This window comes from Gopherus flavomarginatus, chromosome 6, assembly GCF_025201925.1.
Source record: "Gopherus flavomarginatus isolate rGopFla2 chromosome 6, rGopFla2.mat.asm, whole genome shotgun sequence".
Lineage (NCBI taxonomy): Eukaryota > Metazoa > Chordata > Testudines > Testudinidae > Gopherus > Gopherus flavomarginatus.
The window spans coordinates 139119649-139145666 of NC_066622.1; the positions used below are offsets into that span (position 1 = coordinate 139119649).

General features: G+C 65.4%; 1 protein-coding gene across 1 annotated transcript; it reads right to left on the bottom strand.

The window, feature by feature from the left end:
- Positions 1-409: 409 nt before the first annotated feature.
- RRP12 (ribosomal RNA processing 12 homolog) lies at positions 410-24504 on the bottom strand. Its single transcript, XM_050957973.1, has 34 exons — positions 24335-24504; positions 22742-22980; positions 22413-22496; positions 21787-21863; positions 21239-21344; positions 20773-20889; positions 20412-20550; positions 19784-19911; positions 19377-19475; positions 19056-19147; positions 17291-17402; positions 17005-17102; positions 16723-16837; positions 15929-16071; positions 13246-13367; positions 12547-12611; positions 12250-12412; positions 11745-11899; positions 11199-11266; positions 10761-10854; positions 10289-10447; positions 10054-10134; positions 9700-9805; positions 9225-9332; positions 7965-8122; positions 6228-6319; positions 5910-6062; positions 4652-4821; positions 4266-4388; positions 3720-3769; positions 3422-3500; positions 2991-3058; positions 2275-2357; positions 410-1710 (listed from the first exon to the last, which is right to left on the bottom strand). The coding sequence occupies exons 1-34, from the start codon at positions 24471-24473 to the stop codon at positions 1608-1610; spliced, it is 3888 nt and encodes a 1295-aa protein (XP_050813930.1). The 5' UTR covers positions 24474-24504; the 3' UTR covers positions 410-1607.
- Between the last annotated feature and the right edge of the window lie 1514 nt (positions 24505-26018).

Below are 26018 nucleotides of genomic sequence, written 5' to 3' on the forward strand. Positions count from 1 at the left end.
AGCTGGGTCCTGGCTGGATTTGTTCATTCCTCCTACCTCTGAAGCATCAGAGCTGGACACAGCCAGGCCTCTGAGGCTCCCCGAGAATCCCCGCTCAGGGGCACAGCCCCTGGGCCTTGCTCCCCTGCACAGGGGCTAACTGCTCACCTTAGGAATCTCCCCCCACGAGACTGGCAGCAACCCTGGGGGTTTGCCTCTCTCCACAGGCAGCATGAGGTGCAGGCCCTGCGCTGGGATCATCTGCCTGCCTGCCCACCTCACTTCCCGGTCACAAGCCTCAACCTGGGGGGCCCCCCGTTCCCTGCCTGTGACCACAGCGGATTAGGCTGGTGCGGGCCCAAGGCTTAGGCCCAGGGCTGGGTCCTGGGTTGGGATGGGAGACTCGCTGGCTCCTTCACTTTGGCACAGCAGGCTGGCGAGACTGCTGCGGGGCGGTGCTGCCACTGGGTGCCTGAGCTCTGTGAAGTAGAAGCTGCGAGTGGGCTAGTTGGCCCAGACCCGCTCTGGTCCCTGGTACACAGAACGGCTTGGCTCCCTGGCGAGGCCCTGCCTGGGGCACCTGCAGCTCGTGGCTGGGCTGTGAGGCCTTTCGGAGACACTCCTCAGCTCGTCCCCACCCGGCGGTGTCTCCTGCCCGCTTCAGAGGGCGAGGTGCCAACAAACCACATGGGCTCGGAGCAGCGTGAGCCTGCATCGGCTGGGGCAGCCACAGGGTGGGCCAATGCCCGGTTAGAGCGCGGACAGACACTGGCTTTGCTGCGAGGTGAACGCTGGCACCAGCACAGTGCCCATCAGCCCTGCAGCCAGCCCAGCCCAACGCCCTACAGGCCCCGGGGCCTGGCGCAGGGATGGGACACGCCGTGCCCTAGCAGCGCCAGCTGGGACAGGCAGGGGCGTGGGGACTGGCCAGCAGCCGGGCTCTTGGCCCCACGAGGCAGCGGGAGGGAATGGAGTGAGTATACAGTGCCCCAGGGCTGCTCTCTGCCCAACCACGCCCCAGTGCCAGGGCAGGTCACTCTGGGCCGGGGTAAAACCTTCTGTTTCCAGGGCCTATGGGCACAGGGCACCAGACGAACCCACCAGGGGTCTGAGCACAGCATGGGACAGGGGCAGCAGAAGGCTGAACCCAGCCGCAGGGGGCGGGTTAATGGGCAGAGTGTGGGGAGAAGTGATGGGGCCTGGCCCCACCCCGGGCACTGTCCCTGCACAGCAGGGCCCTGCTGGCAGGGTGAATGGCGAGGGAGCAGCGTGAGGTGGCACCGTCTTTATTTCTCACCATGCTAGTCCAATGCAGCCAGTCACTGGCTCGCCCAGGTCCCCAGTCTGGCTCCGTGCCAAGGCAGCCTCCTCCTCCCCAAAACGGAGGGCCCAGCTGCTGCTGCGAGCCCACCAGTGTCTGGAACAAGGGGGGCACCGGTGGCTCCCAACAAACCTCGCACAGCCAGTGTCCATCTCCTGCTGCCAGGGCCACGTTGAGCCCCCAGCCTGCCCCAGAACCACCAGCCCCAGGAAGGGCCGACGGGGCTCTGGGCGGGCAGGGAACAGCGTCCAGCCTGGGAGGGTCTTCAGGGCTGGCGGGGGCATGGAGGACGGGGGCGTTCAAAGCCTCACACACGACGCTCCTTCTGGCGGTGCTTCCGGCCAGTCTGAGCACCCCGCTGGGCCCCCTTCATCAGCCCCTTGAACTGTCCCTGCATCTTCGCCTTCTTCCTGGGGAGGGGAAGGAGCAGAGGCCACAGGTTAGAGCGGGTGCTGCCCAAAGTCAGCGTCACAGCACGCCACCGAGCTGGGGAGCCCCAGCCTGTCCCAGCAGGGGGCCCTGTGGGGAGCGGGGCAGGAGCTGGCGGGGGCAGGGGGGAGCTCCCGGATACTCCCAGCAGGGGGCGCTGTGGTGAGGGGGCAGGAGCTGGCGGGGGGGAGCTCCTGGTGACTCCAGCCCTGGCCTGTCCCAGCAGGGGGCGCTGTGGTGAGGGGGCAGAAGCTGGCTGTTAGGGGAGCTCCCAGCTACTCCAGTCCTGGCATCTCCCAGCAGGGGGCGCTGTGGGGAGTGGGGCAGGAGCTGGCTGGGGGGGGGAAGGGAGGGGAGCTCCCGGTGACTCCAGCCCCGGCCTGTCCCAGGAGGGGGCGCTCGTGGGAACTCCCAGCTGCCCTGCCACGTGCAGCCGTTGGCCTGGAGCTACCCCAGGACTGGCATCCAGGGATCTGCTCCTGGCTTGGCTCCAGTTCCACCCCAGCCTCAGAGTCGTCACGCCCCTGGGTGACCCCCAGCCGCACCTTCGGTTGAGCTTGGCTCTGTTCAGTGGGATGTAAGCGTAGGGGTCCAGCCGGCCTTTCTTCTTCACATCACCGCGGCCTGTCTGGGGAGCACACAGGAGGATGAGGAACCAGCCTGCCCCATGCTGACAGCCCTGGGCAGGGGGCCCCTGAAGTGGGAGCAAGTGACATGGCCCCAATGCAGCCAGGAGGCCACTGGGGACCCTGCCTCACCCCTCTCACTGCGCCCTGGGCTCAGTCTGACCTCCAGGACCAGGCACAGGGCTGCAGACCCACGCTCGGCTCAGGGGCGGCCGCTGGGCAGTGCCAGCACTGCCGAGACCTGCTCCAGGGAGGGAGCCAGGCCAGGAGACTGCGAGGGCAGCAAGAATCCCAGGGAATGCGCCCCAGGGAGCCCCCAGGCAGGGCCCCCTGCACTCATGACCAGGGACATGCTGGCATCCATGCAAGCTGCAGCTCCAGGCTGGGAAACCGCCTCCCAAGCAACTCTGCCTGCCATGTAAGGGCACTCGGGCAGCACCGCAGCCATGCGCCAGCCCCACACGCTGCGAACAGCGCTGCCCTGACAGGGCAGACCCCAACGCCCCTGGACATGGGGCCTGCAGCTGTGGGGGATCACACCCTCCTATCTCCATCAGGATCTGTTTGGCTTCACCCCCAGCCCGCCCCCCGAGAGCCTATGGAAAATGACTCCCCACTGCCCGGGGCCTCCTTACCTTGGCCTTGTAGTCTGCCCCAAGTGCCGGCCCTGCACCCAGTCGCCGGTGGATTCCGGAGCCTCCAGCTAAAAACAGCAGCAAACCTGCATCAGATGCAGCTCCAGGGATCGGGGGAGGTTTCCATGCTCCCTGCCCAAGGGAGGGCGAGAGGCAGGAACCAGCACAGAGCTGGACATCTCACACCCCTGAGTTCTGCCCCAGGCCATGGGCGATCCCCGGGGCTGCCAGGGTGTGTCAGTGACTGAGCCCAGCGCTCCCGAGGGGATCCAAAACCCACCCAGGACCCAGCTCCAGGAGCTGGGGGCAGAACCCAAGGCTGATGCCTTGAGCACGCCCCGCCCTCTGGGAGCCAGCCGGCGGTGTGGGTGTTGGGGGAGCCGGCCAGCCCCCACACCTGCTGGAGGCAGCACCGCGCAGCCTGGGGTCACCTTTGTAGTGCACCCGAGTCCCATCCTCCGGCTCCTCGTCCTCCGCCTCCTCCCGGAACCGGCGCTTCTGAGCCTTCCTCTGTGGAGAGAGGGCAGCTCAGCCAGGAGCAGCTGGGACTCCCTTGGTTCCCTCTGCCCGCCATCCCCACCATGGGTATCTGCTTTGCTGGTGAGACGGAGCAGGCCCTGCCCTGGGTCCCAGCCTCTCCCCTGGAACAAGCCCCCGCTGGGACCGCAGAGCGTGTCTGGCCCGAGCCCTACCCGGCCCTAGGGGCAAGCACTCAGCGCCAGTACTCACGCTCCGGATCCCCACTTCCTGCATCAGGTCGGCCATCTCCTCATCCACTCCTGGAACAAAGAACAGCCAAGTCAGAGCCAGGACTGGGACCTCCTGCTTCCTGCCCAGGCCCAGCCAGACGGAGGGTGGCTCAGGGACCGACACGGCTCCCCTCCTGCTACCCCAGCAGCATGGCTGCTGTGCCCAGCAGGGATGTGGGGGGCCCCAGGGCGCCTTTGCCAGGAGGGGAGACCTCCCTACTATGGCTGCCCCATGCCACCAGGTGGGTGTGGCCAGGCAGCCCCACAGCCCAGCGTGAGACTGTCCCAGCACTGCCCAGGCTGCAATGTGCCCAGCGGAGGGGTGACACCAGACCCCACACCCAGGGCCAGGAGACATTCCGGGGGCCAGGCCCCATCACACAGCTTGCCAGTTGCGAGCACTGGAGCAAGGAGGGGATGGCCTGACGTGGAGCACTGGGTGGAAGGAGGAGAACCCGGAGCAGGCTGCTGAGCCTCCGGAGGTGTGGGGAAGCCAGGTCCCTGCGTTCCCCATCCCGGTCGGTACCTTTGGCTCCCTCGTCGTCCTCGTCCTTGGGGCCCTCGCGGATAATCAGGCGTCCGTCCGCCGACACCTTGAAGTCATGGCTCGCTCCCCTGGCCCTGGCCCTGCTGCGGCCTGGCTTCGTAGCTGGTTCAGCCGAGAGATGGAGGGGTTAGCGAGCCTGAGGCAGATGCGGCTCGAGCCGAGAGGTGCCCTGGCTGGGAACATGGCCAGCCACCCAACCCACCCCCAGCTCTGGCATGGCCATGGCTAATCCCACCGCACACATCCCCCGCAAAGCCCAGCCTGCGTGCACAGGCCCCGACAGCAGGGGCAACAGCCAAGGTCCCCCAGCCGATGCAGCCACATCCTGCCACGGGCACTGCTGGGCCCCGTGAGCCGCTCCTTACCCAGCACCCTCTGGGCCACGTTGGGGTCAAGGAAGTTGAGGGGCTCGTCTCCTTCGCCCTCCTTCAGCCAGGCCTGGCTCTTCTGCCGTGCCTGCTTCATCTGCTCTCTCCCACCACGCCTCTCGTCCTCCTCCTGCTCTGAGTCTGAGTCGGCCAGGAGCTCCTCCATGCTGGGACAGGGAGAGAGAAGGGAAAGGGTGTTGTGCCAGGCCGATGCAGAGCGCCCGGCGCCGGCCCAGGGTGTGAGCCTGTGCCCAGCGCCACCCCCAGCACAGGCCCCGAGACGAGACACCCCCCCAGCCCTGTGCCACCCCCAGCACAGGCCCCGAGACGAGACACCCCCCCAGCCCTGTGCCACCCCCAGCACAGGCCCCGAGACGAGACACCCCCCCAGCCCTGTGCCACCCCCAGCACAGGCCCCGAGACGAGACACCCCCCCAGCCCTGTGCCACCCCCAGCACAGGCCCCAAGACGAGACACCCCCCCAGCCCTGTGCCACCCCCAGCACAAGCCCCAAGACAAGACAACCCCCCCCAGCCCAGCGCCACCCGCCAGCACAGGCCAGGAGACGAGACCCCCCCCCCAGCCCTGCACCACCCACAGCCACCCGCAGCACAGGCCCCGAGACGAGACACTCCCCCCAGCATAGGCCCCAAGATGAGACACTCCCCCCCAGCCCGGTGCCACCCCCAGCCACCCCCTAGCACAGGCCCTGAGACGAGACACCACCCCAGCGCCACCCCCAGCCAAGGCCCCAAGACGAGACACTCCCCCCCAGCCCGGTGCCACCCCCAGCCACCCCCCAAGCACAGGTCCTGAGACGAGACCCCCCCCCCCAGTCCAGTGCCACCCCCCAAGCACAGGCCCCAGGGCACCCCCCCACGCCAGCCCCATGCCATCCCCAGGACAGGCCACGGGGCGAGACCCCCGCCCCCCCCCATGCCAGTCCCATGCCATCCCCAGGACAGGCCACGGGGCGAGACCCCCGCCCCCCCCATGCCAGTCCCATGCCATCCCCAGGACAGGCCAAGGGGCGAGACCTCCGCCCCCCCCATGCCAGTCCCATGCCACCTCGAGGGCAGGCCACGGGGTGAGACCCCTGCTCCCCCCGCGCCAGCCCCATGCCACCCCTGGGGCAGGCCACGGGGCGAGAGCGGCTTCCTCCCCCCCCCGCACCAGCCCCATGCCATCCCCAGGACAGGCCACGGGGCGAGACCGCCTCCCCTCGCCCAGCATGATTCACCCCCATCCCCAGTACCTGTCTCCCCTGGGCTGCGCTGGCATCACCTCCTCGCTCGCGGCCACCGCCTGCTTCAGGGCTCGCTGCCTGCGGCTCCGGGCCTCGGCCTTGCGGATGTTCAGCAGCACCTTGTGGTACTCGGCGGGCAGCAGCCCCTGCACCAGCTCAAAGCTGGGGGCAGAGAGAACTCAGCAACCCCCGGCCTGGCACAGCCCCCCCAACATACACCCCCCACCCCAGCCCATGTGCTGGAGACACCCCGCAGGCCTGAGGCTCAGCAGAGGGCAGCGCCCCCGGAGCGAGAGCTCCGCCCCCCACCACTCCCTGGCACCTCACCCAAACTTCCGGACCAACTTGGTGAAGAGATTTCTCAGCTTCATGCGGAAGTGACGCCTCATGTCGTCCGTCAGGCGCCCCACGGCCTCCAGCTGCCGGGACAGAGCGCGTCACCCCCAGTGCCCGGGACAGCGCCCGCCAACCCCCACGGGACAGCGCCCGCCTGCCCACCCCCTACCCCCGGGGACAGAGCGCGTCACCCCCAGTGCCCAGAACAGCACCCGCCTGCCCACCCCTTACTCCCGGGGACAGAGCGCGTCACCCCCAGTGCCCGGGACAGCACCCCCCAACCCCCACGGGACAGCGCCCGCCTGCCCACCCCCTACCCCCGGGGACAGAGCGCGTCACCCCCAGTGCCCAGGACAGCACCCGCCTGCCCACCCTCTACCCCTGGGAAAGAGCGCGTCACCCCCAGTGCAGGGGACAGCACCCACCTGCCCACACCCTTCCCCCGGGGACAGAGCACGCCACCCCCAGTGCCCGGGACAGCACCTGCCATCCCCCACGGGACAGCACCCGCCTGCCCAACCTCTACCCCCGGGGACAGAGCGCATCACCCCCAGTGCCTGGGACAGCGGCCCCATATCCCTCACAGGACAGCGCCCGCTTGCCCACCCCTTCCCCCCGGGACAGAGAGCGTCACCCCAGTGCCTGGGACAGCAGCCCCACCACCACCCAAGGGACAGCGCCTGCTTGCCCACCCCCTTTCCCCAGGACAGAGCGTGTCACCCCCAGTGCCCGGGACAGCACCCGCCTGCCCATCCCCTACCCCCGAGGACAGAGCGCGTCACCCCCAGTGCCTGGGACAGCACCTGCCTGCCCACCCCCTTCTCCCGGGGACAGAGCGCATCACCCCCGGTGCCCGGAACAGCACCCGCCTGCCCACCCCCTTCCCCCGGGGACAGAGCGCGTCACCCGCAGTGCCCGGGACAGCACCCGCCTGCCCACCCCCTTCCCCCAGGGACAGAGTGTGTCACCCCCAGTGCCCGGGACAGCAGCCCCACATCCCCCAAGGGACAGCACCTGCTTGCCCACCCCCTTCCCCCAGGACAGAACATGTCACCCCCAGTGCCCAGGACAGTGGCCCCACATCCCCCACGGGACAGCACGGCCCCCCATATCCCCTTCTTCCCACCCCTGGGAGAACATGCCTCCCCATGCCCCCAAGAGATTGTGTGGGCCCCAGTGTGATTTCAAGGGACAGCACACGTGTTTCCCCCCCCCACGACACGCACCACTGCTGCACCATCTCCCCCTGCCCATGGGCCCCACCCCTCAGACATTGCTCAGCACCCCCCAGCCGGGCCTCCCCACCCCTGCACTATTACCCTCGCTCCCCCCCAAGCTCTCTCAGTCCTGCCACCCTTCCCCGCTAGCTGGGAGGGGGAAGCTGGCGCTGGGTAGAGGCCTGGAAGCGGGTGGTCTCCCTAGGCACTCAGAGCCCAGGCACCGGGCAGGCAGCTGGAGCGCAGCCATCCTGGCAGGTATTGGGGGCAAGGATCCTCGTCCAGGCCCCCTCGCGTGGGTCACCAGGGATTGGCAGCATCCACCTCAGGGCAAGGACTGGGCCCCAATGGCCCTGCATGGAGCAGGCAGCCAGAGCAAGGGAAGGGCCCCTCCCTGTACCCCCAGCTTGTGGGCAGGACCCACGTACGCCTGGCAGGGACCCTGTTCTGAGGGCAGCCGCTCCCTCCCTAGAGGCCCCCAGGCCAGGCCTGCCCCCACCCCCCCACTCACCATCATCTGGACATGCCTGGCCAGCAGCTGGGCGTCCGCCAGCAGCAGCGCCACCTTCAGGAAGCCCAGCGCCGCCTTGACCACGTCCCGCGTGCGCGAGCCCAGCAGCAGGCAGACGTTTTGCAGCAGCTGCTCCACCACCGCCAGCCCCATGTGATCTGCAAGAGGCACAGGGCTCAGACCGGGCAGCGGGGTCCCCCGGCCCCCCCAGGCTGGGGCAGCAGCAGCACCAGGGGGTGGAGCTGAGGGAGAAAGCTGGAGAGAGTCTGGCTCACGCTCACCCATCACCCCCTGGACAAACTGGGAATGTTCTTAATGTTTGCTCTGAATACTGTGTTGGTGCCTCAGTGTCCCCTAGGCAGTTCTGGATATCTAAGTGGTGGGATAAGGGTGTGTGATTGCTGCAGAGGAAGGGGCCAGTGCACCTAAATGCCTGGCACTCTGTCTCCTAGCAACTGATGGCCTGGGCCCCTCCTCAGCAAAGGTGCCAGCTGAAGGTGTTGGAGACAAAGGGATCAGGTGACCTCCTGGCCCGGGAAAGGGGCTGAGCAGAGAGGAGGGGCTGGAGTGATTGTTAGGCTGGAGCTGGCTGGGGACAGGAGTGAGGGCAGATGTGGGGGGTCTGGCTCACTGCCCCCCAGAATGGACCCGGCCAAGGGGTCCCGCTCTCTGTACCTACAAGCTCTGTTTTAGACCCTGTTCCTGTCATCGAATAAACCTCTGTGTTACTGGCTGGCTGAGAGTCACGTCTGACTGCGAAGTGGGGGTGCAGGACCCGGTGGCTTCCCCAGGACCCCGCTGGGGCAGGCTCGCTGCGGGAAGCGCATGGAGGGGCAGAGGATGCTGAATGCCCCAAGGAGAGACCCAGGAGGTGAAGCTGTGTGAGCTTCTTGCCCTGCAGACAGTCTGTTCCAAGGGAGAGGAGGCTCCCCAGAGTCCTGACTGGCTTGGTGGGGAGCAGTTCCAGAGCATCGCCCAGGGGCTCTGTGACAAGCCGCAGTCCCCATAGCCATGGGGAGGGGCCTTCTCTCTAGCCCCGCCTTCTGACCGGCCTCAGCCCCCCTAGCCTCTGGCCCAGGGGTGCAGCAGGCACTGACTGTGCTCCCCATGTGCACACAGCTCCCCCCATGGCAGCTGCTGGGGCACGTCCCACCCCCAGCTACGCGTGCCAGCAGAGGTGCCCACAGGGGTTCACACACCCCTTGCTCAGCCCTGCATTGAGGGGAGCAGCTGGGATTCCAGCCCCCCCAAGCCCCTCACCTTTGAACTGGAAGAGGAGGTGGGTGAGCGCCAGCAAGGTGCAGCTGATCATGGTGACTGAGCCTGTCAGCCCCGCGTAGACCAGGAGCAGGAACCGCTGCATGGCCCCTGTGCGGGAAGGGACGGCCCCGGGTTAGCTCAGTCCTCCCCCCGCGGCAGCTCCAAGACCTCTCGACTCAGCTGGGACCTCCCCCCAGGCCAGCTCTGGTGCCCAGCCCAGGCAGGCCCCACTGCAGCCCGCAGCACGGGCAGGGGACTGGAAGGCGTGCTGGCCACCCAGGCTGTGCAGGATAGGCCTCAGCGCCCCACAGGGCTGGGACGGGGGGGGCAAGGCAGGGCCTCCCGCAGAGGGGGCTGCAAGTGGCTATGTGGCTGGTGTGGTGGATTTAGCACTGAGAGGCCTTGGCATGGATGGGGGCGGAAGTCAGAGGGCCCAGAGCAGGCCCAGGCAGGGAAGGGGGCAGGGACGCCTTACCGTGCGGCGTGGGGCCAAAGCGGAGGAAGGCCTCCCCCATCTCCACCAGCAGCAGGAAGGCATTCTTCCGGGCCCCCACCGACACCTCCTTGGTGCAGAGAATCACCTGGCGGTGCAAACACCATCAGAACCAGCGCCTACCCCACCTCCCCAGCACCCACCTCTCCCCCCCAGCGCCTGCCCCACCTCCCCAGCACCCACTTCTCCCCCCCAGCGCCTGCCCCAGAGCAACCCCCCGACACTTGCACGAGGTTTCAGCAGCACTCTGCAGGGCGCCCGCTCCCACAGAACAGCCCGGCAGCATGTGCCATCCTGCCCAGAAACCCCCAGGGGCCAAGCCATGCCCCCCCTCACCTCTGGGACCAGGGCCACAACGAAGTCCTCGTGTTCAGCCGTCAGCTGCTTCACAATGTGCAACAGGCACTTCAGCCGCGGCTGGGGGAGGGGAGCAGGACAGCACTGTCAGATCCAAAGAGACACCCCTGTGCACCCCCCGCCCCCAGGCCATGCCCTCTGCCCCATGCCCAGCGGTTCCTCTCCCCCAGCCCCGAGCTTGTCCTGGGCACTCTGACCCCACCCCCGGGCTCACCCTCTTGGCAGGGGAGGCGGCGCTCTGCAGTGAGCCCAGCAGATCTCTCTTCAGCTCCTCCAGGTGGCTGTGGACAAAGGCCTGGCAGGGGGGCCGGGGGGCTGCGCACACCTCCTCCAGCACGCGGTACACCTTCTTCTGCACCCCGCGCTCCTTGCTCTGCGGGGAGACGGTGTCAGCCAAGCCCCTGCCCGCACCCCTCCCCCCACTCCACCGAGCGAGCCTCAGCCAGAGACCCCTGTGCCTGCCCTGGGGGCTCCCGGCTGCAGAGCCTCTCCGCTCTCTGGATCCAGGGAGAGGCGTCAGGAGCCTGGCCCCTCCAGCGAGCCTGCCTCCATCCCAGCCTCCTGCAGGGCTCATCAGGTGACTGCTGCGAGGGATGGAGGGACCGGGGAGCGGGAAAGCACCTCCACCCGTACTGGTGCCCCCGCAGGGCGCCCTGTCCTCTCCCACCCCAGCCTGGGCGACTCACCTGCAGGGAGGGCTGGATGGTGCGGTAGAGGGTGCCCAGGGAAGGCTCATCAGCATAGGGCGCCATGGCCACTATCAGGTCCAGGATGGAGAGCCTGCAGCAGAGGGGGGTTAGCGGAGGGGAGGTGGGATGCCCAGGACTCTGCCCGGCTCCCTGCTGAGTGTGTGGGGGTGGGGGGGAGGAGGATCTCAGCGCTGCGCCCCCCCCGCCTGGCAGTACCAAGAACGAGTGGGCATACACTGGCCAGGGCCACACCGCTGCCGCGAGTGAGACGTTCCTAGCCACCAGCAGAGGCAGCCCCGCAGCCCCAGCCGGGCAAACAACCCACCCAGTGGGAAGGGGGAGCAGGATAAGTCTGCGGTGGGAAGGTCCCTTCCAGCACCCCCAGCTCCGAGGAGCTTGGCTGTGTCCAGGCAGCACCCTAGCCCGCAGCGTTACCTGGTAAACTCTGTGCTCTCGGGGCCGGTCAGTTTCTCGCTGGCTTTCTCCAGGAACCCGCACACCATCTGCGGGAGGGGACAAGCCACGGCCCGGGGTCAGTTCAGGTGCCGGGCCCCCACCCGCGTAACCCCCGCTCGGTGCGGCTCTGCTCACTGGCCCACAGGCAGCCTCTGAGCAAGGCCGACAGCTCAGGCAGTGGAGCCGGGGTTCAATCTCCACTGCCGACAGCCCCCCAGGGTCCTCACCAAGCCCCCCGGCTGCCTGGAACCGGGGGCTCTACAGGGAATTCAATACATCTCTGGGGTGGACACCTCCCCAGCACAGCATCCCGGCGAGGCCCCAGCAGGGGGAACCACCCCCCAGCCATGCTCACTCAGCGCCCGGAGGCCTGGGCTCCGCAGTGCCTAGACGCCAGCAGCTGGCTCTGCAGCAGGCCCTGTGGGGAGGTGTTTCCATCGGGTCTCCCGGCAGAGGGGGCCATGCCAGCGTTACAGCTGACTGCGCCGCCCCACAGGGCTTGTCCAGGCCCCCGCCCCGCCTCACCTGCTGCTCAGTGATAGTCAGGTACATGCGGATGGTGTCCAGCACAGCGCGCCGATCGGCTGCGCTGCCCCCAGCGTCCCCCGGCTGGCTGTACACGTTGAACAGGATGGGCAGGAAGTTCTTGGAGAAGCGGCCGACCTCCGCCCGCTCGGCATCTGGGGAGAGGCACAGAGCAGTGCGGGTCTGCGCCCGGGGCCCTCGGACTCACCCACCGCCCCACACACGGCCGGAAGGATCCAGCTGCTAATGCCTGGCACCTTCACAGCAGGAGACGCTGGGCCTCCCACAACCCTGGGATCGGGGGGGGACCCCCAGCCAGGATGGGCAAGACCATTGGGTATCCAGGGCCCTGTGGGGCTCAGGGCTGACTGAAGGCACTGGAGACTTGGCCACACTGCAGCTCCCAGGCCGCTGAAGGATGCGCCCCTGCTCCAGCAACGTGTCCCTCCACCTGCCGAGTGGCCCAGTCCCCCGGCAGGGGGCCCCCCCTGGGCCCAGCCCTTACCCGTCTCACAGCCCTTGCTGATGAGCGTGCGCAGGGCCTGGCAGACAGTGAGCCGCAGGTCTGTCCGCTCGCTGATGGCCGTGCCCAGCGTCCGCGCCAGCCCTTTGAAGGAGGCTGCCACATCCGTGGGCCTGGTGCAGAAGCCAGGCAGCATGGTCCAGATCTGAAAGGTAAAGGAGGCGCGTGAAGGGGCGGAGGGGACACCAGCTTGACACGGCAGAGCCGCCCCTCGGGAGGATCCAGCCAGCCTAGCTGCAAGGCCCTGTGCCCAGGAGCCTCACGGCCTGAGCCTCTCACCTGCCACTGCAGCGTGTCATAGATCTTGGACTCCAGACTCTTCCCGGCCTGGGCCAGCTCCACGGCTGCAGCAAAGAGACAAGGGAGATATGAGGGTTGCAGCGGATTCCTAGAACCTGCGGCCAGAAGGACCCACTGGGATCCTCTCATCTGACCCCCAGATAGCTCAGGCCAGAAACCAGCCCCGCAATGACCCCAGAGCCGATCACCTGGATTTAAACATTGCCAGTGACAGAGAATCCGCCCACCCTGGGGCGACATTCCAGGGGTTAATTCTCTGCCCTGGCACACATCCATGCCTGACTTCCTGCCTTGGTGTGTCTCGCTCCGGCTTCCAGCCCCGGGTCGCATTAGACCTTCCTCGGCTTGACGGCAGTGCCCACCCTCCAGTACCCGTTCCCTATGCGGCTACTTACAGACTTCAACCCCCGAGGCAACCCAGGGGAGGGGCATCCCTGAGAGCGTCCTGGGGCCATCTGCCAGCAGGGTCTGAGAGAGCAAAGGCACCACCCTGATCTCAGGGTCCCTGGGGAGCAGAGCACCCAGACCACAGCCTCTGAACCCGCAGCAGGAGATGGGCCAGGGTGCAGTTTATTCAGCCAGTGCTCCCCATCTGCCCCGCCCCGTGGGGGCCATGCTGGCTCTGTGCCCCATGACCTCCCGGGGACAGGCCCCGCACTCCCCACCTCCGCTAGTTACCTCTGCTTTTCAGGGTGGCCGCCAGGGGCAGGAAATAGCTGGTGAAGAAGCTGAGCCGCGAGCCCTGGACGTGGTCCCGGATCACCGGCAGGAGCCAGCTGCGGGGAAAATCCAGTGTCTCCCTGTGGAGGGGAACACACGGTTAAAGTGCAGCAGGGGCTGCTCCTGCTGCCGTCACAGATCGGAGGGATCGGTGCTTTACAGCCAGCTCTGGAACAGGCACCGAGAGAACCAGCCACAGGCTCAGACAAACCAAACCGACAACGGGGTAAAGCAGCGTCCCAGCAGACAAGCCAGTCGCAGAGGAACTAACCGAATTCTTTGCTTTGGGGAGATTCCCATGCCTGGGCCAGTCTCTCTAGGGGACAAATCTGAGGCCCTGCCCAGACTGAGGTGTCAGTAGAGGAGGTTTTGGAACAAACTGATAAACCAAACAGTAACACGTCACCGTTTGCAGACCGGAGAGAGGTAGACGGTGGTGTCCCCAGGGGTCTGTACCGGGCCCAGCCCTATTCAGCATATTCACAAATGATCTGGGAAAAGGGGGAAACAGTTTGTGGACAATACAAAATGACTCAAGAAAGTCCAAAGCTGACTGCAAAGCGATCTCACAAAACTGGGTGACTGGACAAGAAAATGGCAGATGAAATTCAATGTTGATAAATGCAAAGCAACACGCATTGGAAAACAATCCCAACTGTACATCCAGAACGATGCAATCTGAATGAGCTGTTCCCGCTCAAGAAAAGATCTTGGGGTCATCATGGATAGTTCTCTGAAAACATCCACTCAATGTGCAGCGGCCATCAAAAAAGTGAACAACATTAGGAACCATTAGGAAAAGGACAGATAATTAGACAGTAACTGTCATAACGCCAGTATATAAATCCAGGGCATGCTCACGCCATGAATACGGCCTGCAGTTCTGACTGCCCCCTCTCAGAAAAGATATATTCAAACCTAAGTTCTCTGTAAGCTGCACAGCTGTGCAACCTATTTAGCACCGCACAGGTGCCCAGCGAACCCATCATGGCCAGGGGAGGGGCACCCCTCCCCCAGGCCCCACCTAGCCTGGCCCCCAACCTGCCGGGCCCTTCCCCCAGGGGTGGCCCCAGACCCCAAATGTGGCCAGGGAGGCCCTCCCCCAGCCCAGACTTGCTGGGGCCAGGGGAGGGGCACCTATCCTGCAGCCCCAGAGCTGCCACCTCTCCCCCCCCAAGCCCAGGTGCTGCTGTGGGGAGAGAGAGGTGAGGGGAGTCCTCTCTCCACACTGTAGCACCAGAGCACCCTTCTGCACCCCAAAGCCTCACCCCCTGCACCCAACTCTCTGCCCCAGCCAGAGCCCCTCATCCTCAGCCCCACCCCAGTGGGCACACCCTCCCACACTCCATACCCCTTGGCCCCACGCCTGCCACATGAATTTTGTGATGTGCTCCAATAGGGAGGTGATGTGTCAAGGGTCACTTCCACATTGGTGCACATCAAATTCATTCTACACATGGGTGGGAAAAATTAGAGGGAACCTGATTAGAGCTGGGAGAGGTGCAGAGAAAGTCCGCACAGGTGATGAAAGGATTGGAACAGCTTCCGTAAGAGGGATTAAAAAGGCTGGGGCTGTTCAGCTTGGCAAAGAGACCACTAAGGGGGATGTGATCGAGCTCCATACAATCGTGACTGGGCTGGAGAGAGTGAATAAGTGTTATTTACTCCTTCACTTCATAGGCACCAACTCTGTGAGCACTCCGGGGCTGGAGCACCCACCGATCAGCACCATCCCAGCTCCTCCCGCCCACTGGGGATCAGCTGTTCCAAAGTGTGCAGGAGGCACTGGGGGGGCGGAACAACGGGGTGGGAAGAGGCAGGGAGGGGCTGGGGCCTTGGGGGAAGGGGTGGAGTGGGAGCGGGGCCTAGGGCAGAGCAAGGGTTGAGCCCCCTCCCCTCCAGCACAGTAGGAAGTTGGCACCTCTGCTTCGCATCACACACAAAACGGGGTCACTGAATGACATTAATAGGTAGGACGTTTAGAACGAACACATGGAGCACTTCACCCCACACAGTCAGCCTGCTTCTCCTTGCCAGGGAGTGCTGAAAAGGCAAAAAGTATACGTGGATTCAAAAAGGAACTAGCTAAGTTCCTGGAGGACAGGTCCAGCGATGGCTATCAGGCAGGATGCACCATTCGTCTGACCCAGGATGGCCGTTCTTATGGTCTTAGGGACCCTTTCAGTGGGCTAGGCCCCCGCGGGGTCTCGCTCTTCCTCCTGGGCCGCGGCACTGACCCTGGGGCTCCACGACACCTGGGAACTGGCTCAGGTCAGACACAGCCTGACTGTGGGGGTTCACTGCAGCGCGGCTGGGCTGCCAGGAAGGATCTGTGCTGTAACCTTCCCCTTAGGTGAGGCGACAGCTTCCAGCCCCCGTGGCCAGGGGACTAATAGCCAGTTCCCTGCCTGCGTCCCTGGAAACACTCAAAGCTACAGCACGAGCCTCCAGCCGGAGTATGGCCTGGCTGTATTCGCTGCAGGGAGCCCCAGGGAGAGCCAGGGACCGCTGGTGCCAGAGGCTGGTCAGGAGTCCTGCCCTTGCGGTGCTGGGAGGCCCTGGGTCCGGCCCCTGGACCTGTCCGGCTGTTTGTTTGCAGGAGGGTGAGGCCCAGCCGCGCAGGGGCAGGGGTCATACTCACTCTGTGCCATCTATCTCCAGGGCCACCGCCTGCAGCAGCACCTCGGGGCCCATTCTGGCCACGGCAGCCCCCACCGCCCGGTCTAGCTCACTGGTGTGCGGGAAGTGTGGGGAGTGGCGCAGGTCGCACAGGGACTGGAGACACTGCAGAGGAGACGGGGTAGTCACATGGAATCCTCCCAGAGGCCCCTGGGCCGGGGAGCAGCCCACGCACACGGACAAGTGTGTTCCCCTCACCCAACTTGCATGCCTGGCCACAGTCTGAGACCTTCACAGAGCAGATCCCGTCCCCGAGTACCAACACAGCCACCTCCGAGGAGGAGCGCAGCCTGCACCAGCCTGGGTGGACTGAAGAGGCAGGATCAAGCCTAGCCAGAGATCTCTGGCCCCAGGACAGCACTTGGAACCCCCTTCTCCCTGGGAGGGAAGGGCAGAGCTGGCCCGTGGGGACAAGCAGCCCCTTAGCCACAGCAATGCGGGCTCCGGGCAGCCAGGTACCACGCACACACTCCCACCCTCCGGACCAGCTGATGCAGCGGAGGCCAGCCTGGGTCTGGGAAGCCACTGCTGGACTCCCCCTCCCGAACGGTCCTTGGGATGCCCAGGAAGGGGCTTTAAGCACTCGCTTGCCACCCAAATGCCGGTGTCTGGGAAGCCAGCACAACCGACCGGCTCTCAGCAGCCTCTGTATTGTGGGAAGCATTTGCACAGCCCAGCCCTGGAGCCTCGAGCCCAGGCTCCTTTCCCAGTCACCCCGCTGGGCCCCCGCACCCAGGGCTTTCCCGGCCCCCTTACCTTCCTCATGAAGGGATGGCACTGCCTCCCGCACACCTCGAAGAAGGCCCGCAGCACCTGCAGCACGGAGGCCCACGCCGCATGGAATCGGTACGTCAAGCCCTCCTCCACCGCCCTGCACCAGGAGAGAGCATCGGCTCAGAGCCGCCAGGGCACAGACAGCGCCTGCTCCCGCCACACCGGGGCTCCCCACGGGGCACGCACAAGAGCTCGGAGGTGGGGAGGGACGGGGCCACGAGGCAGCCCCAGCTCCAGCCCCACAGCCAGGCAGGCCCCACTCACCTGAACATCCTGCAGACGTGGGAGGCGGGTCCGGAGGCAGAGGCAGAAACGGGTCCCAGCTCGGCCATGTGGGGAGCAACGCACTCACTCAGCAGAGCCTGCAGGGGCAGTCACGAGGGGGGGGTTAGCCACGCCCCTCAGCCCCACGCGGGCAGGGGAGGGGGCAGATCCCAGCATGCAGTGCTCCACCGAGCAAAGCCTGGTGTCCCATGGCGGGGGGCGGGAATAGCCACCCCCCAGGACAGCCAGGCCAGAACGAGATGGAGGGGGGAGCTGCTCCCGGTACCTTGAGCGTCTGCGTCGCAGCCGCCAGCACCTGTGGGTGGGGGGAGAGGAGGCAGCTCACAGCAGCTGTGAAGAGGCGGGGGAGGTGCCCCCAGCACAGGTCCCACTGTAGCCTGCAAGAGAGAGAGGGTCCAGCACCAGGGAGAGCCCGCACCCCTCTTCCTCCAACAGGGGTCCCTGCTGCTGCACCTCCTGCCCCCCCCATAGGGCTCCCCGCACCCCGGGGGCCCCCACCACCCCCTCGTCCCCAGGGACCCCTGCACCAAGGGGTCCCCCGCCGCCCCCTCGTCCCCAGGGCCCCTGCATCTGACCCCCCCCATAGGGGCCCTGACACCTCATCCTCAAGGAATCAATTCTGAAGCACTTAGAGGAGAGGAAAGTGATCAGGAACAGTCAGCATGGATTCACCAAGGGCAAGTCATGCCTGACTAACCTAATTGCCTTCTATGAGCAGATAACTGGCTCTGCGGATGAGGGGAAAGCAGTGGACGTGTTATTCCTTGACTTTAGCAAAGTTTTTGACACGGTCTCCCACGGTATTCTTGCCAGCAAGTTAAAGAAGTATGGGTTGGATGATTGGATTATAAGGTGGATAGAAAGCTGGCTAGATTGTGGGGCTCAACGGGTAGTGATCAACGGCTCCATGTCTAGTTGGCAGCCAGTTTCAGGCAGAGTGCCCCAAGGGTCGGTCCTGCGGCTGGTTTTGTTCAATATCTTCATTAATGATCTGGACGATGGCGTGGACTGCACTCTCAGCAAGTTTGCAGATGACACTAAACTTGGAGGAGTGGTAGATATGCTGGAGGGTAGGGATAGGATACAGAGGGACCTAGACAAATTAGAGGATTGCGCCAAAAGAAACCTGATGAGGTTCAACAAGGACAAGTGTAGAGTCCTGCACTTAGGAAGGAAGAATCCCATGCACTGCTACAGGCTGGGGACCGAGTGGCTAGGCAGCAGTTCTGCAGAAAAGGACCTGGGGATTACAGTGGACGAGAACCTGGATATGAGTCAACAGTGTGCCCTTGTTGCCAAGAAGGCTAACAGCATTTTGGGCTGTATAAGTAGAGGCATTGCCAGCAGATCGAGGGATGTGATCATTCCCCTCTATTCAACATTGGAGAGGCCTCATCTGGAGTAGTGTGTCCAATTTGGGGCCTCACACTACATGAAGGATGTGGACAAATTGGAGAAAGTCCAGCGGAGGGTTATGAAAATGATTAGGGGACTGAGGCACATGACTTATGAGGAAAGGCTGAGGGAACTCAGATTATTTAGTTTACAGAAGAGAAGGATGAGGGGGGATTTGATAGCAGCCTCCAACTATCAGAAAGCGGGTTCCTAAGAGGATGGATCTAGACTGTTCTCAGCGGTGGCAGATGACAGAACAAGGAGCAGTGGTCTCAAGTTGCAGTGGGGGAGGTCTAGGTTGGATATTAGGAAACACTATTTCACTAGGAGAGTCGTGAAGCACTGGAATGGGTTCCCTAGGGAGGTGGTGGAATCTCCTTCCTTAGAGGTTTTTAAGGTCAGGCTTGACAAAGTCCTGGCTGGGATGATTTAGTTGGGGATTGGTCCTGCTTTGAGCAGGGGATTGGACTAGATACCTCCTGAGGTCCATTCCAGCCCTGAGATTCTATGACCCCCAGGAGCCCCAACACCTGACCCCCCCCATGGGGCCCCTGCCACCCCCTCATCCCCAGGGTCCCTGACACACCACCCCCCATGGGGGCTCCTGCCACCCAAGGCCTAGCCCAGCCCATTACCTGGCCAGGTTGCTGTGTGCCTTCTCCATGACGGCCAGCCAGGCCAGCAGGGGCTGCAGGTCGTTCTCGCTGGGCATGTAGTCGTACAGGGCCTGGCAGGGCAGGGCAGGGCGGGGCGGGCTCAGTGAAAGATGCCCATCTGCCCCCATCCCCCACCCCTCAGCCCACCCTGCCTCCACTCTATGACCTTGCCCACCCCTCCCTGCCCCCACCCAGTGACCCTGCCTCCAGCCCCGTGGCCCCCCTCCAATCAGCCTGCCCTCCCCCCCACCCAATGACCCCACCACTCAGCCCACCCTGCCCCCACCCCCCAGCACTCACGGTGATGATCTGGGCGTTGAGCTCGGCAGACAGACACCCCAGGCCAGGCTTGGCGCTGAAGAGGCTGTGGAAGGCCTGCATGGCACATGCTGTCACCAGCTGCAAAGGACACAGCATTAGAAGCGAAGGGGGAACACGCCCCAGGCGTGGGCAGATTCCACCCAGGAAGGGGCAGGGTTGTCCCAGATGGAGTCCAGGTGACCCCCCCCACACTCCCGGTACCCTGCAGGGCCCCCTTGCCTGACCCCGCGGAGCTGGCCCGGGCAGGCAGGGAGCGGGCGCTGGGCAGCCCTAGCCCTGGCGTGTCACGGCAGGAGACAACGCCTGGCCGGTCCCAGGGCAGGAGGCTGGGGGCCCGAGGACAGTGACGGGTCCCCTCCCTTCCGGGAGCCCAGCCAGCTGCTCACCACATGGCTGAGGGTCATGACGCGGAGCAGGGTCTCGCAGCAGGTCTTCACCATGGCCAGGGGCAGGCAGGGCAGCAGGTCCCGGAGCAGGGTCAGGACGTGCAGGGTGGTGGTGGCCTCCTTGGTACCTGGGGAATGGGGCAGAGGTGAACACACAGAACAGCCCCCCCCCCGGCTCAGGCCGGCCGGCAAGGCTCCCCATGACTGAACCCCTCTGCCAGGGGCTGCCGGGCCCCGAGAGCGCAGCACCGAACCCACCGAGCGCAGCTCAGGGGCAGCAGTGCAGGGGCCAAAAAGAGCCCAGCACAGACCCGAGCTCGGCAACCACCCAATAGCCCCACAACCTCCTCGGGTCCCCATGCACCCCCCCCAACGCTGCGCTCCCCACGACTCCCTCGTGTCCCCATGCACTCCCCCACAGCTGCACACCCCACGACCCCCTCGGGTCCCCATGCACCCCCCCCAACGCTGCGCACCCCACGACCCCCTCGGGTCCCCATGCACCCCCCCCCACAGCTGCACACCCCACAACCCCCTTGGGTCCCCATGCACCCCCCCAGGCTTCCCCCAGTCCTCATGCACTCCCCACAGCTGCGCACCCCACGTCCATCCATTCCCCCCCCCGTACCTCCGGACTTCTCGATCTCCTGCACACAGAATCGGGCTGTGGACTGCGCAGCTGGGTGGTGCATGGGAGCTGTGTCCCCAAACAGGAACTCGCTGCCCTTCAGGATGGAGCAGACGCCGTGCTGGGCTTCCTTCCGCACCTGCCAAGCATGGGAGCAGCGTGAGGGGGGTGCCCTGGGCAGCCTCCTGCCAAGGATCGGGGAGATAGGGCTGGGACCTCCACGCCCAGGGCACTGCACAGACCAGGCAGCTCCAGATCCAGGGCTGAGGCCTCAGTGAGACCCTGCAGACTGAGACAGAACTACACAGGGCCCCAGCTGGGAGGCAGGAGGGGGCACCCCACAGGGTCCCGCTGGGCTCACCTTGGGCTTGGCGTGGACTGTGAAGCTGAGCAAGCCATGGTAAACCTGCAGCGTGACGGGGTAGCTCCAGGCTGCCAGGTCCTGCTTCCGCAGCAGCGTAGCCAGGCAGGAGAGCACCTGCAAGGAGAGACCAACAGGGACATGTGGGTATCGGTGCTGCCCTCCCGGGACAGGGCAACTGGCAGCCCCCTCCCCCCGCAGGTCAGACTGCCCTTCCTCCGCACACCTGACCCCCCCCCAGCCCCAGAAGTCAGACTGCCCCTCCTCCACACCAAGCACCCCCGCCAGCCTGACCCATCCAGGGACAGCAGGAGCCCAGGATGCTGGGGGAGACACACACCCCAGCCCCCGCAGGCTCAGCACAAGGGGATGGGCCCCGTACTGCTCACAATCTCGCTGAGGGCAGGGTGTTCGAGCCAGCCGCACCCCAGTGACCCCCTGCCCACCTCCTGCTGGCAGCACTCACCCATCGCAGGGCAGAGGAGGGGCCGCTGCCGGCCTGCGAGGCCATGATGCCCATCAACACTTTGGAGGTGTCCGAGAACTTCTTTATCAACACAGGCCCTGGTACCCTGCGAGCAGAGTGGGGAGGGCGTCAGAGCGGCTAGGGGCCCGGCAACAGGGAGGGGGGACAATGGGAGATGTGCTGCACCTCCTCCCCCCGAGACCCAGCCCTTCCCCACCCCGGTGCTGGAAGGTGAGACCCCCTGTGAGTGGGACCCTCCGACATGGGCTGAGAGGTCCCCTGAGGGGGTGACCCTGCCCCAGCTCGACTCAGAGACATCAGCAGCCACATGGCCCCAGACAAGCCCCTGGGCTCAGAGCTGCACCTGTTACAGTGCTTGCGGCAGCCCTGCCCCCTCCCAGTTATGCACCCACCCCCAGCCTCGCCAGCCTGCAAGCAGCACCCTGCGTGGTCCCCTACACCTTCTTTCCATCCCCAACCCCTGCCTCGCCCCGGCCAGCCCCCCCAGTGAGAGTAACCGGGGAGCAGGGGAACAACGAACGACTCACCGCTTCAGCACCAGGTTGAGCAGGTAGGCGACAGCAGCCAGCGACTCCGGTGACTCCACGGCCTCCAGTGTCGTCATCTGGCAACACAGCCAGGGTGAGCATGGGGGGACCCCGCTGCCAGGCTCAGCCGGGAGCTCCCCGGGCCAGGTGACAGAGTGCCCACAACCCAGCTGGCAGGGATAGCAGAGCAGCCAGCCCAGCCTCTGGGGCTGCACTAAGCCCACTCATGGATCCCAGACCCCTACGCACTGCAGCCGCCTGGCCAGGACCCCGGCTGGACACCCCCAGGCACAGCATGGCAGAGTCCAGCACGTCCCTCGAACTCACACTGCCTGACGGCTTCACCTCCGGCTCGCTGAAGGACCCACCCCCTGCCCCGGGAGCCAGGGCTCAGCTAGAGTGCTGTGCGGGGAGTCAGCTCCTGGCACTCCTAGCCAGAGCTCTGCTGCCACAGTCCCCTGGGCCCTTCACCGACACCCTGTCCAGCTACCCCGGGACAGCCCCGTGCAGAGGGAAGGTCACGGTCCCTTCCAGAGCCCTCCAGCACAGGGCACACTCGGGGCCAGCCACAGGCTGCTCTCCCCCACCTCTAGCTGAGACCTGCCCCCACGCACACAGCCACTCACCAGTGCGGCGAAGTACTCGGTCTCGCTCTCTGTGCCGCCCTGCGAGCGGATCACCTCCGTCACTGCAGCCAGCACCGCGCAGATCTGCGGAGAGCGTACAGGAGGGGATGGGTGAGCACCACAGGACGTGGGCCTGGCCCCACAAAACGCCGCAGCATCTGGGCCAGGGCAGGGGGCAAGAGCCTGGCCCCAGAACACGCTGCCCTGTCCCCTCCACGGCATCCAGGCCAGGGCAGGGGGCAACATGCTCAGGAAGGCCCCAGAGCACCCCCAGCCTCCAAGGCAAAGGCCAGAGTCTCCCTCACTCCCAAGCTGAGTGCCCTGCTCACCTCTCTGTGCGCGGCGGAGCTGGACTCCCAGAACCGCTGCACTTTGCTGAAGGTGACGTTGGTGCAGTCGCTCAAGCCGCTCAGGAAGGTGTGTGAGGACTTCTCGGTGACAGCGGCTCCGTCGTCATCATCCTCCTCCATGCGGAGCTGGGAGCCCTGGCCTGCCTGCTCTGGGCGCACGGACCCCGACTGCAGCTCATTGTGCAGCTTCAGGGCATCCACAGTCAGGTCACTCTTCTCTGTGGGGGACACATGCTCAGGGCCGCCAGACGAACACCTGAATCCCACCCCCACTCCCCCCAGCTAACACCCTGATCCTCACGCTCCCAGGCCCCAAACACTCCCTCGCACAGGGCCTCCGGCCCGAGCGTGTCCCTCTGACGACCTGGCTGGGTCAGAGATCTCCAGCGCGTGGAACGAAAACCCTGGGCCAGAAGCCCCAAGGAGGCAGAGCAGCGACCGAGAGAGCAGAGAGTCTATAAGGCAGCTCACCAGGGTACAGACACACCAAGCCAGTCCATGCCACCCAGCCTCCTCCCCCTCCAGAGGCAAAGCCTTAGGAAGGCTCGGCTGTGCGGTGTGGGGGCAGGGGGGTCCTGGAACTCAACTCCTAGCCAGTGCGGAGATGCCTGCAGCGCCTGCTCTGCTGCTGATTCCCGCCAAGGCAGCATGCGGCTCCCACCACCTGTGGCCCGGGCTAGGGCTGGTAACCGGGCATTGCGAGCAGCATTTCCCAAATCAGAAACAAACCCCAGCCAGCTTTACCCGCAGCACCTGGGTTTTCGGTCCGTGCTTTGGCCTCCGGCAGCTCCTAGTACAGGGGTCGGTGCCAGGTCGGGCCCCCAGCACTCCCCCAGGCGCTCAGGACACCAAGGGGTTTATAACCCAAGCACGTTTTCCTGGTATTTTTAAAGGCCAGGGACCACGCCCCCCCAACGACAGGCTTTGCATCACCTTCTCCAAGGTTCTACTAGCTGCAGCACAGTCGCCCCAAGAGCCAGGATCGGGACCACTGAGCTCCACATAGACAGGCAGGTTAGGGGGCCCTGACCCAGAGCCCCTGATCTTCCCACACAACCTCCACCTGGGACAGCAGACACGTCCCACAGCTGCCAGCCAGACACGGCCTGTGACCGCTCCAGCAGCAGGCCCCATGGCACCGTGCAGGTCAGTTCTCCCCCTCCTGCCTCTGCCCTTCCCCTGCCCTGAGACCGGCACCCCGACAGACGAGCAGTGCCCCCCAGACCCATGCTGCTCCCCACCCCCCGAGAGCTGGGAACTGGACTGAGCCACAGCCTTGCACTGAGCCACAGCCCAGGGACCGCCCCACCCCCCGCAGGCCCCAGCGTCTCCCTACAAGCGCCCCAGGGGGACCCGCCTGCACCACCCAGCTCCACAGGAGCCCCGGGACAGGGGGCAGCCTGCGGCCCAGCTCCGGGAGGAGCAGGGTGTGAAGATCGACGGCGCGGCTTGTGCCCCAGCCCCCGGCCCAGCCCCCACGGCTCCCCCGGCCCGGCCCGGGCCTCACGGCTCCCCCAGCCCGGCTCGGCCCCCGCGGCTCCCGGGGCTCCCCCGGCCCGGCCCCCCGCTCACCCGCGGGCCGGCTGAAGAAGCGGCTGCGGGCGGCCAGGCGGTGGCGGCGGCTCTCGGGGTTGCTGTCGCTGCTGTGCCCCTTCCGCCAGCGCTGGAGCTTGCGGGCGGCCCCGGAGCGGAGCCTGCCGGCCTTGCCCATCCCGAGGCACAGCAGCTGCTCGCCGGCCACGTGGAAACCACGTGTGCGCCACTTCCGGCCTGAGCGTGAGGGCACTTCCTGTATGGGCCGGAAGCCATCTTTACTGCGGGCATAGGGGGATTCCCCCCCCGTCGGCTACTGCCAGCACTTCCGCCCTCACTGCCAGCCTGGCCCCGCCCCCGGGAGACTGCCGAGATTGGCTGCTCCCACGGTTGCTTGGCCCCGCAGCAGAAGCAGCTGGAGAGAGCAGAGGACCAGCCTGGCAGCTCGTGAGACGAGTTCGAGTGCTGCACATATTGCAGCTGCTCCTGTGGCCACATGCAGCGGGCAGCGCCCTGCACTTTGTGCTCCAGCCATCAGCACCCCTGTTCCCCATCGAGCTGTGCCTGGAATCAGCAGCTCAGCCGGTCTGGTGCCTCTTCCCCAGAGCCCCCCGCCGGCGGCTGCACACTCACAGCAATGCCCAACCCACAGCAGCGTTCCCGCGCGTCACACCCCAGCTTTGCTCGGGCCGCGATGGACGGTCAGGTGTGAACCCCACTCTGGAAAATAGCCCCTTGGGCTCTAGATGCCACGACAGCTATTTGCAAAATGGGGCAGGGGGAATCCGCCCAGGGTCCTGCACAGGCACATTTTGTTTGACATTAGCCCTCGGGGAGTGGGGCTGGAACCAGGTGCTGGGTGTGTGGCGTCCCCAGAGCTGAGATCAGGACATTGCCTGACATCACCCATCACTGAATATGTCACTGCAGCGCTGGGCTTGTCTACACTGGCACTTTACAGCGCTGCAACTTTCACCCCCCGAGTGCAGCTAGTTTCAGCTCTGTGAAGCACCCGTGTAGACGGCACTGGGAGCTCGGCTCCTCGTGGAGGTAGGTTTTTAGAGCTGTAAGAGCTCGCTCCCAGCGCTCTGCCGGGACCACACAAGCCACGTTAAAGTACTGCCACGTTGCCAGTGAAGATGCGCCCGTGTAACCAAACACTGAGGCTGGACACACTTACCTGGCCTCTCCCCTGGCAGGCTTGGGAAAGGGGCCTCCTGTTTCTAAGCCCTAGGAGATGGGTAGCCTGCAGGTTACATTCCTTTCCAAGGACAGTGCTCACTGCCCATGTAGCTCCCATCTCTAGGGCTGACTCCCTCTTGCTCCCGCCCTGCTGGAGCAACCCAGGCCCAGCCCATGCTCTGAGAAGCCCTGCTGAGACCTGGAAAACTTGTACCAGTGTCAGGCCATTTATCTTTTTCCTGCCTCTCTGGTCACGTCTCCCAGCGATGCTGGGAAGGGCACAGTCCTGGTGAGCCGAGCCAGACTCTGGTTGAGCAGGACAGGGCGAGGGAGCGAGGAAAGGGAAGACATGGGAGAAGGAAGAGCACACCTGGGGTGCGGGGAGGTGTGACAGCCAGAGAGCATAGCTCAGGATTCAGCCAGGCCGGTAGGGGTGTCACTGGGGCTCTCCAGGCGCGGCTCTAGGCATTTCGCCACCCCAAGCACAGCAGGCAGGCTGCGTTCGGCGGCTTGCCTGCGGAGGGTCTGCTGGTCCCGCGGC

What these genes read in the sequence shown, in the direction of transcription:
- RRP12 (XM_050957973.1), bottom strand. Translation starts at nt 24,473, where the DNA reads ATGGGCAAGGCCGGCAGGCTCCGCTCCGGGGCCGCCCGCAAGCTCCAG. An exon ending in CTGCGACGCAGACGCTCAAG is followed by an intron (nt 17,103 to 17,290) that starts GTACCGGGAGCA and finishes CTGCCCCTGCAG; the next exon opens with GCTCTGCTGAGTGAGTGCGT. An exon ending in CCAGGCATGTCCAGATGATG is followed by an intron (nt 6,320 to 7,964) that starts GTGAGTGGGGGG and finishes CTGTCCCGGCAG; the next exon opens with CTGGAGGCCGTGGGGCGCCT.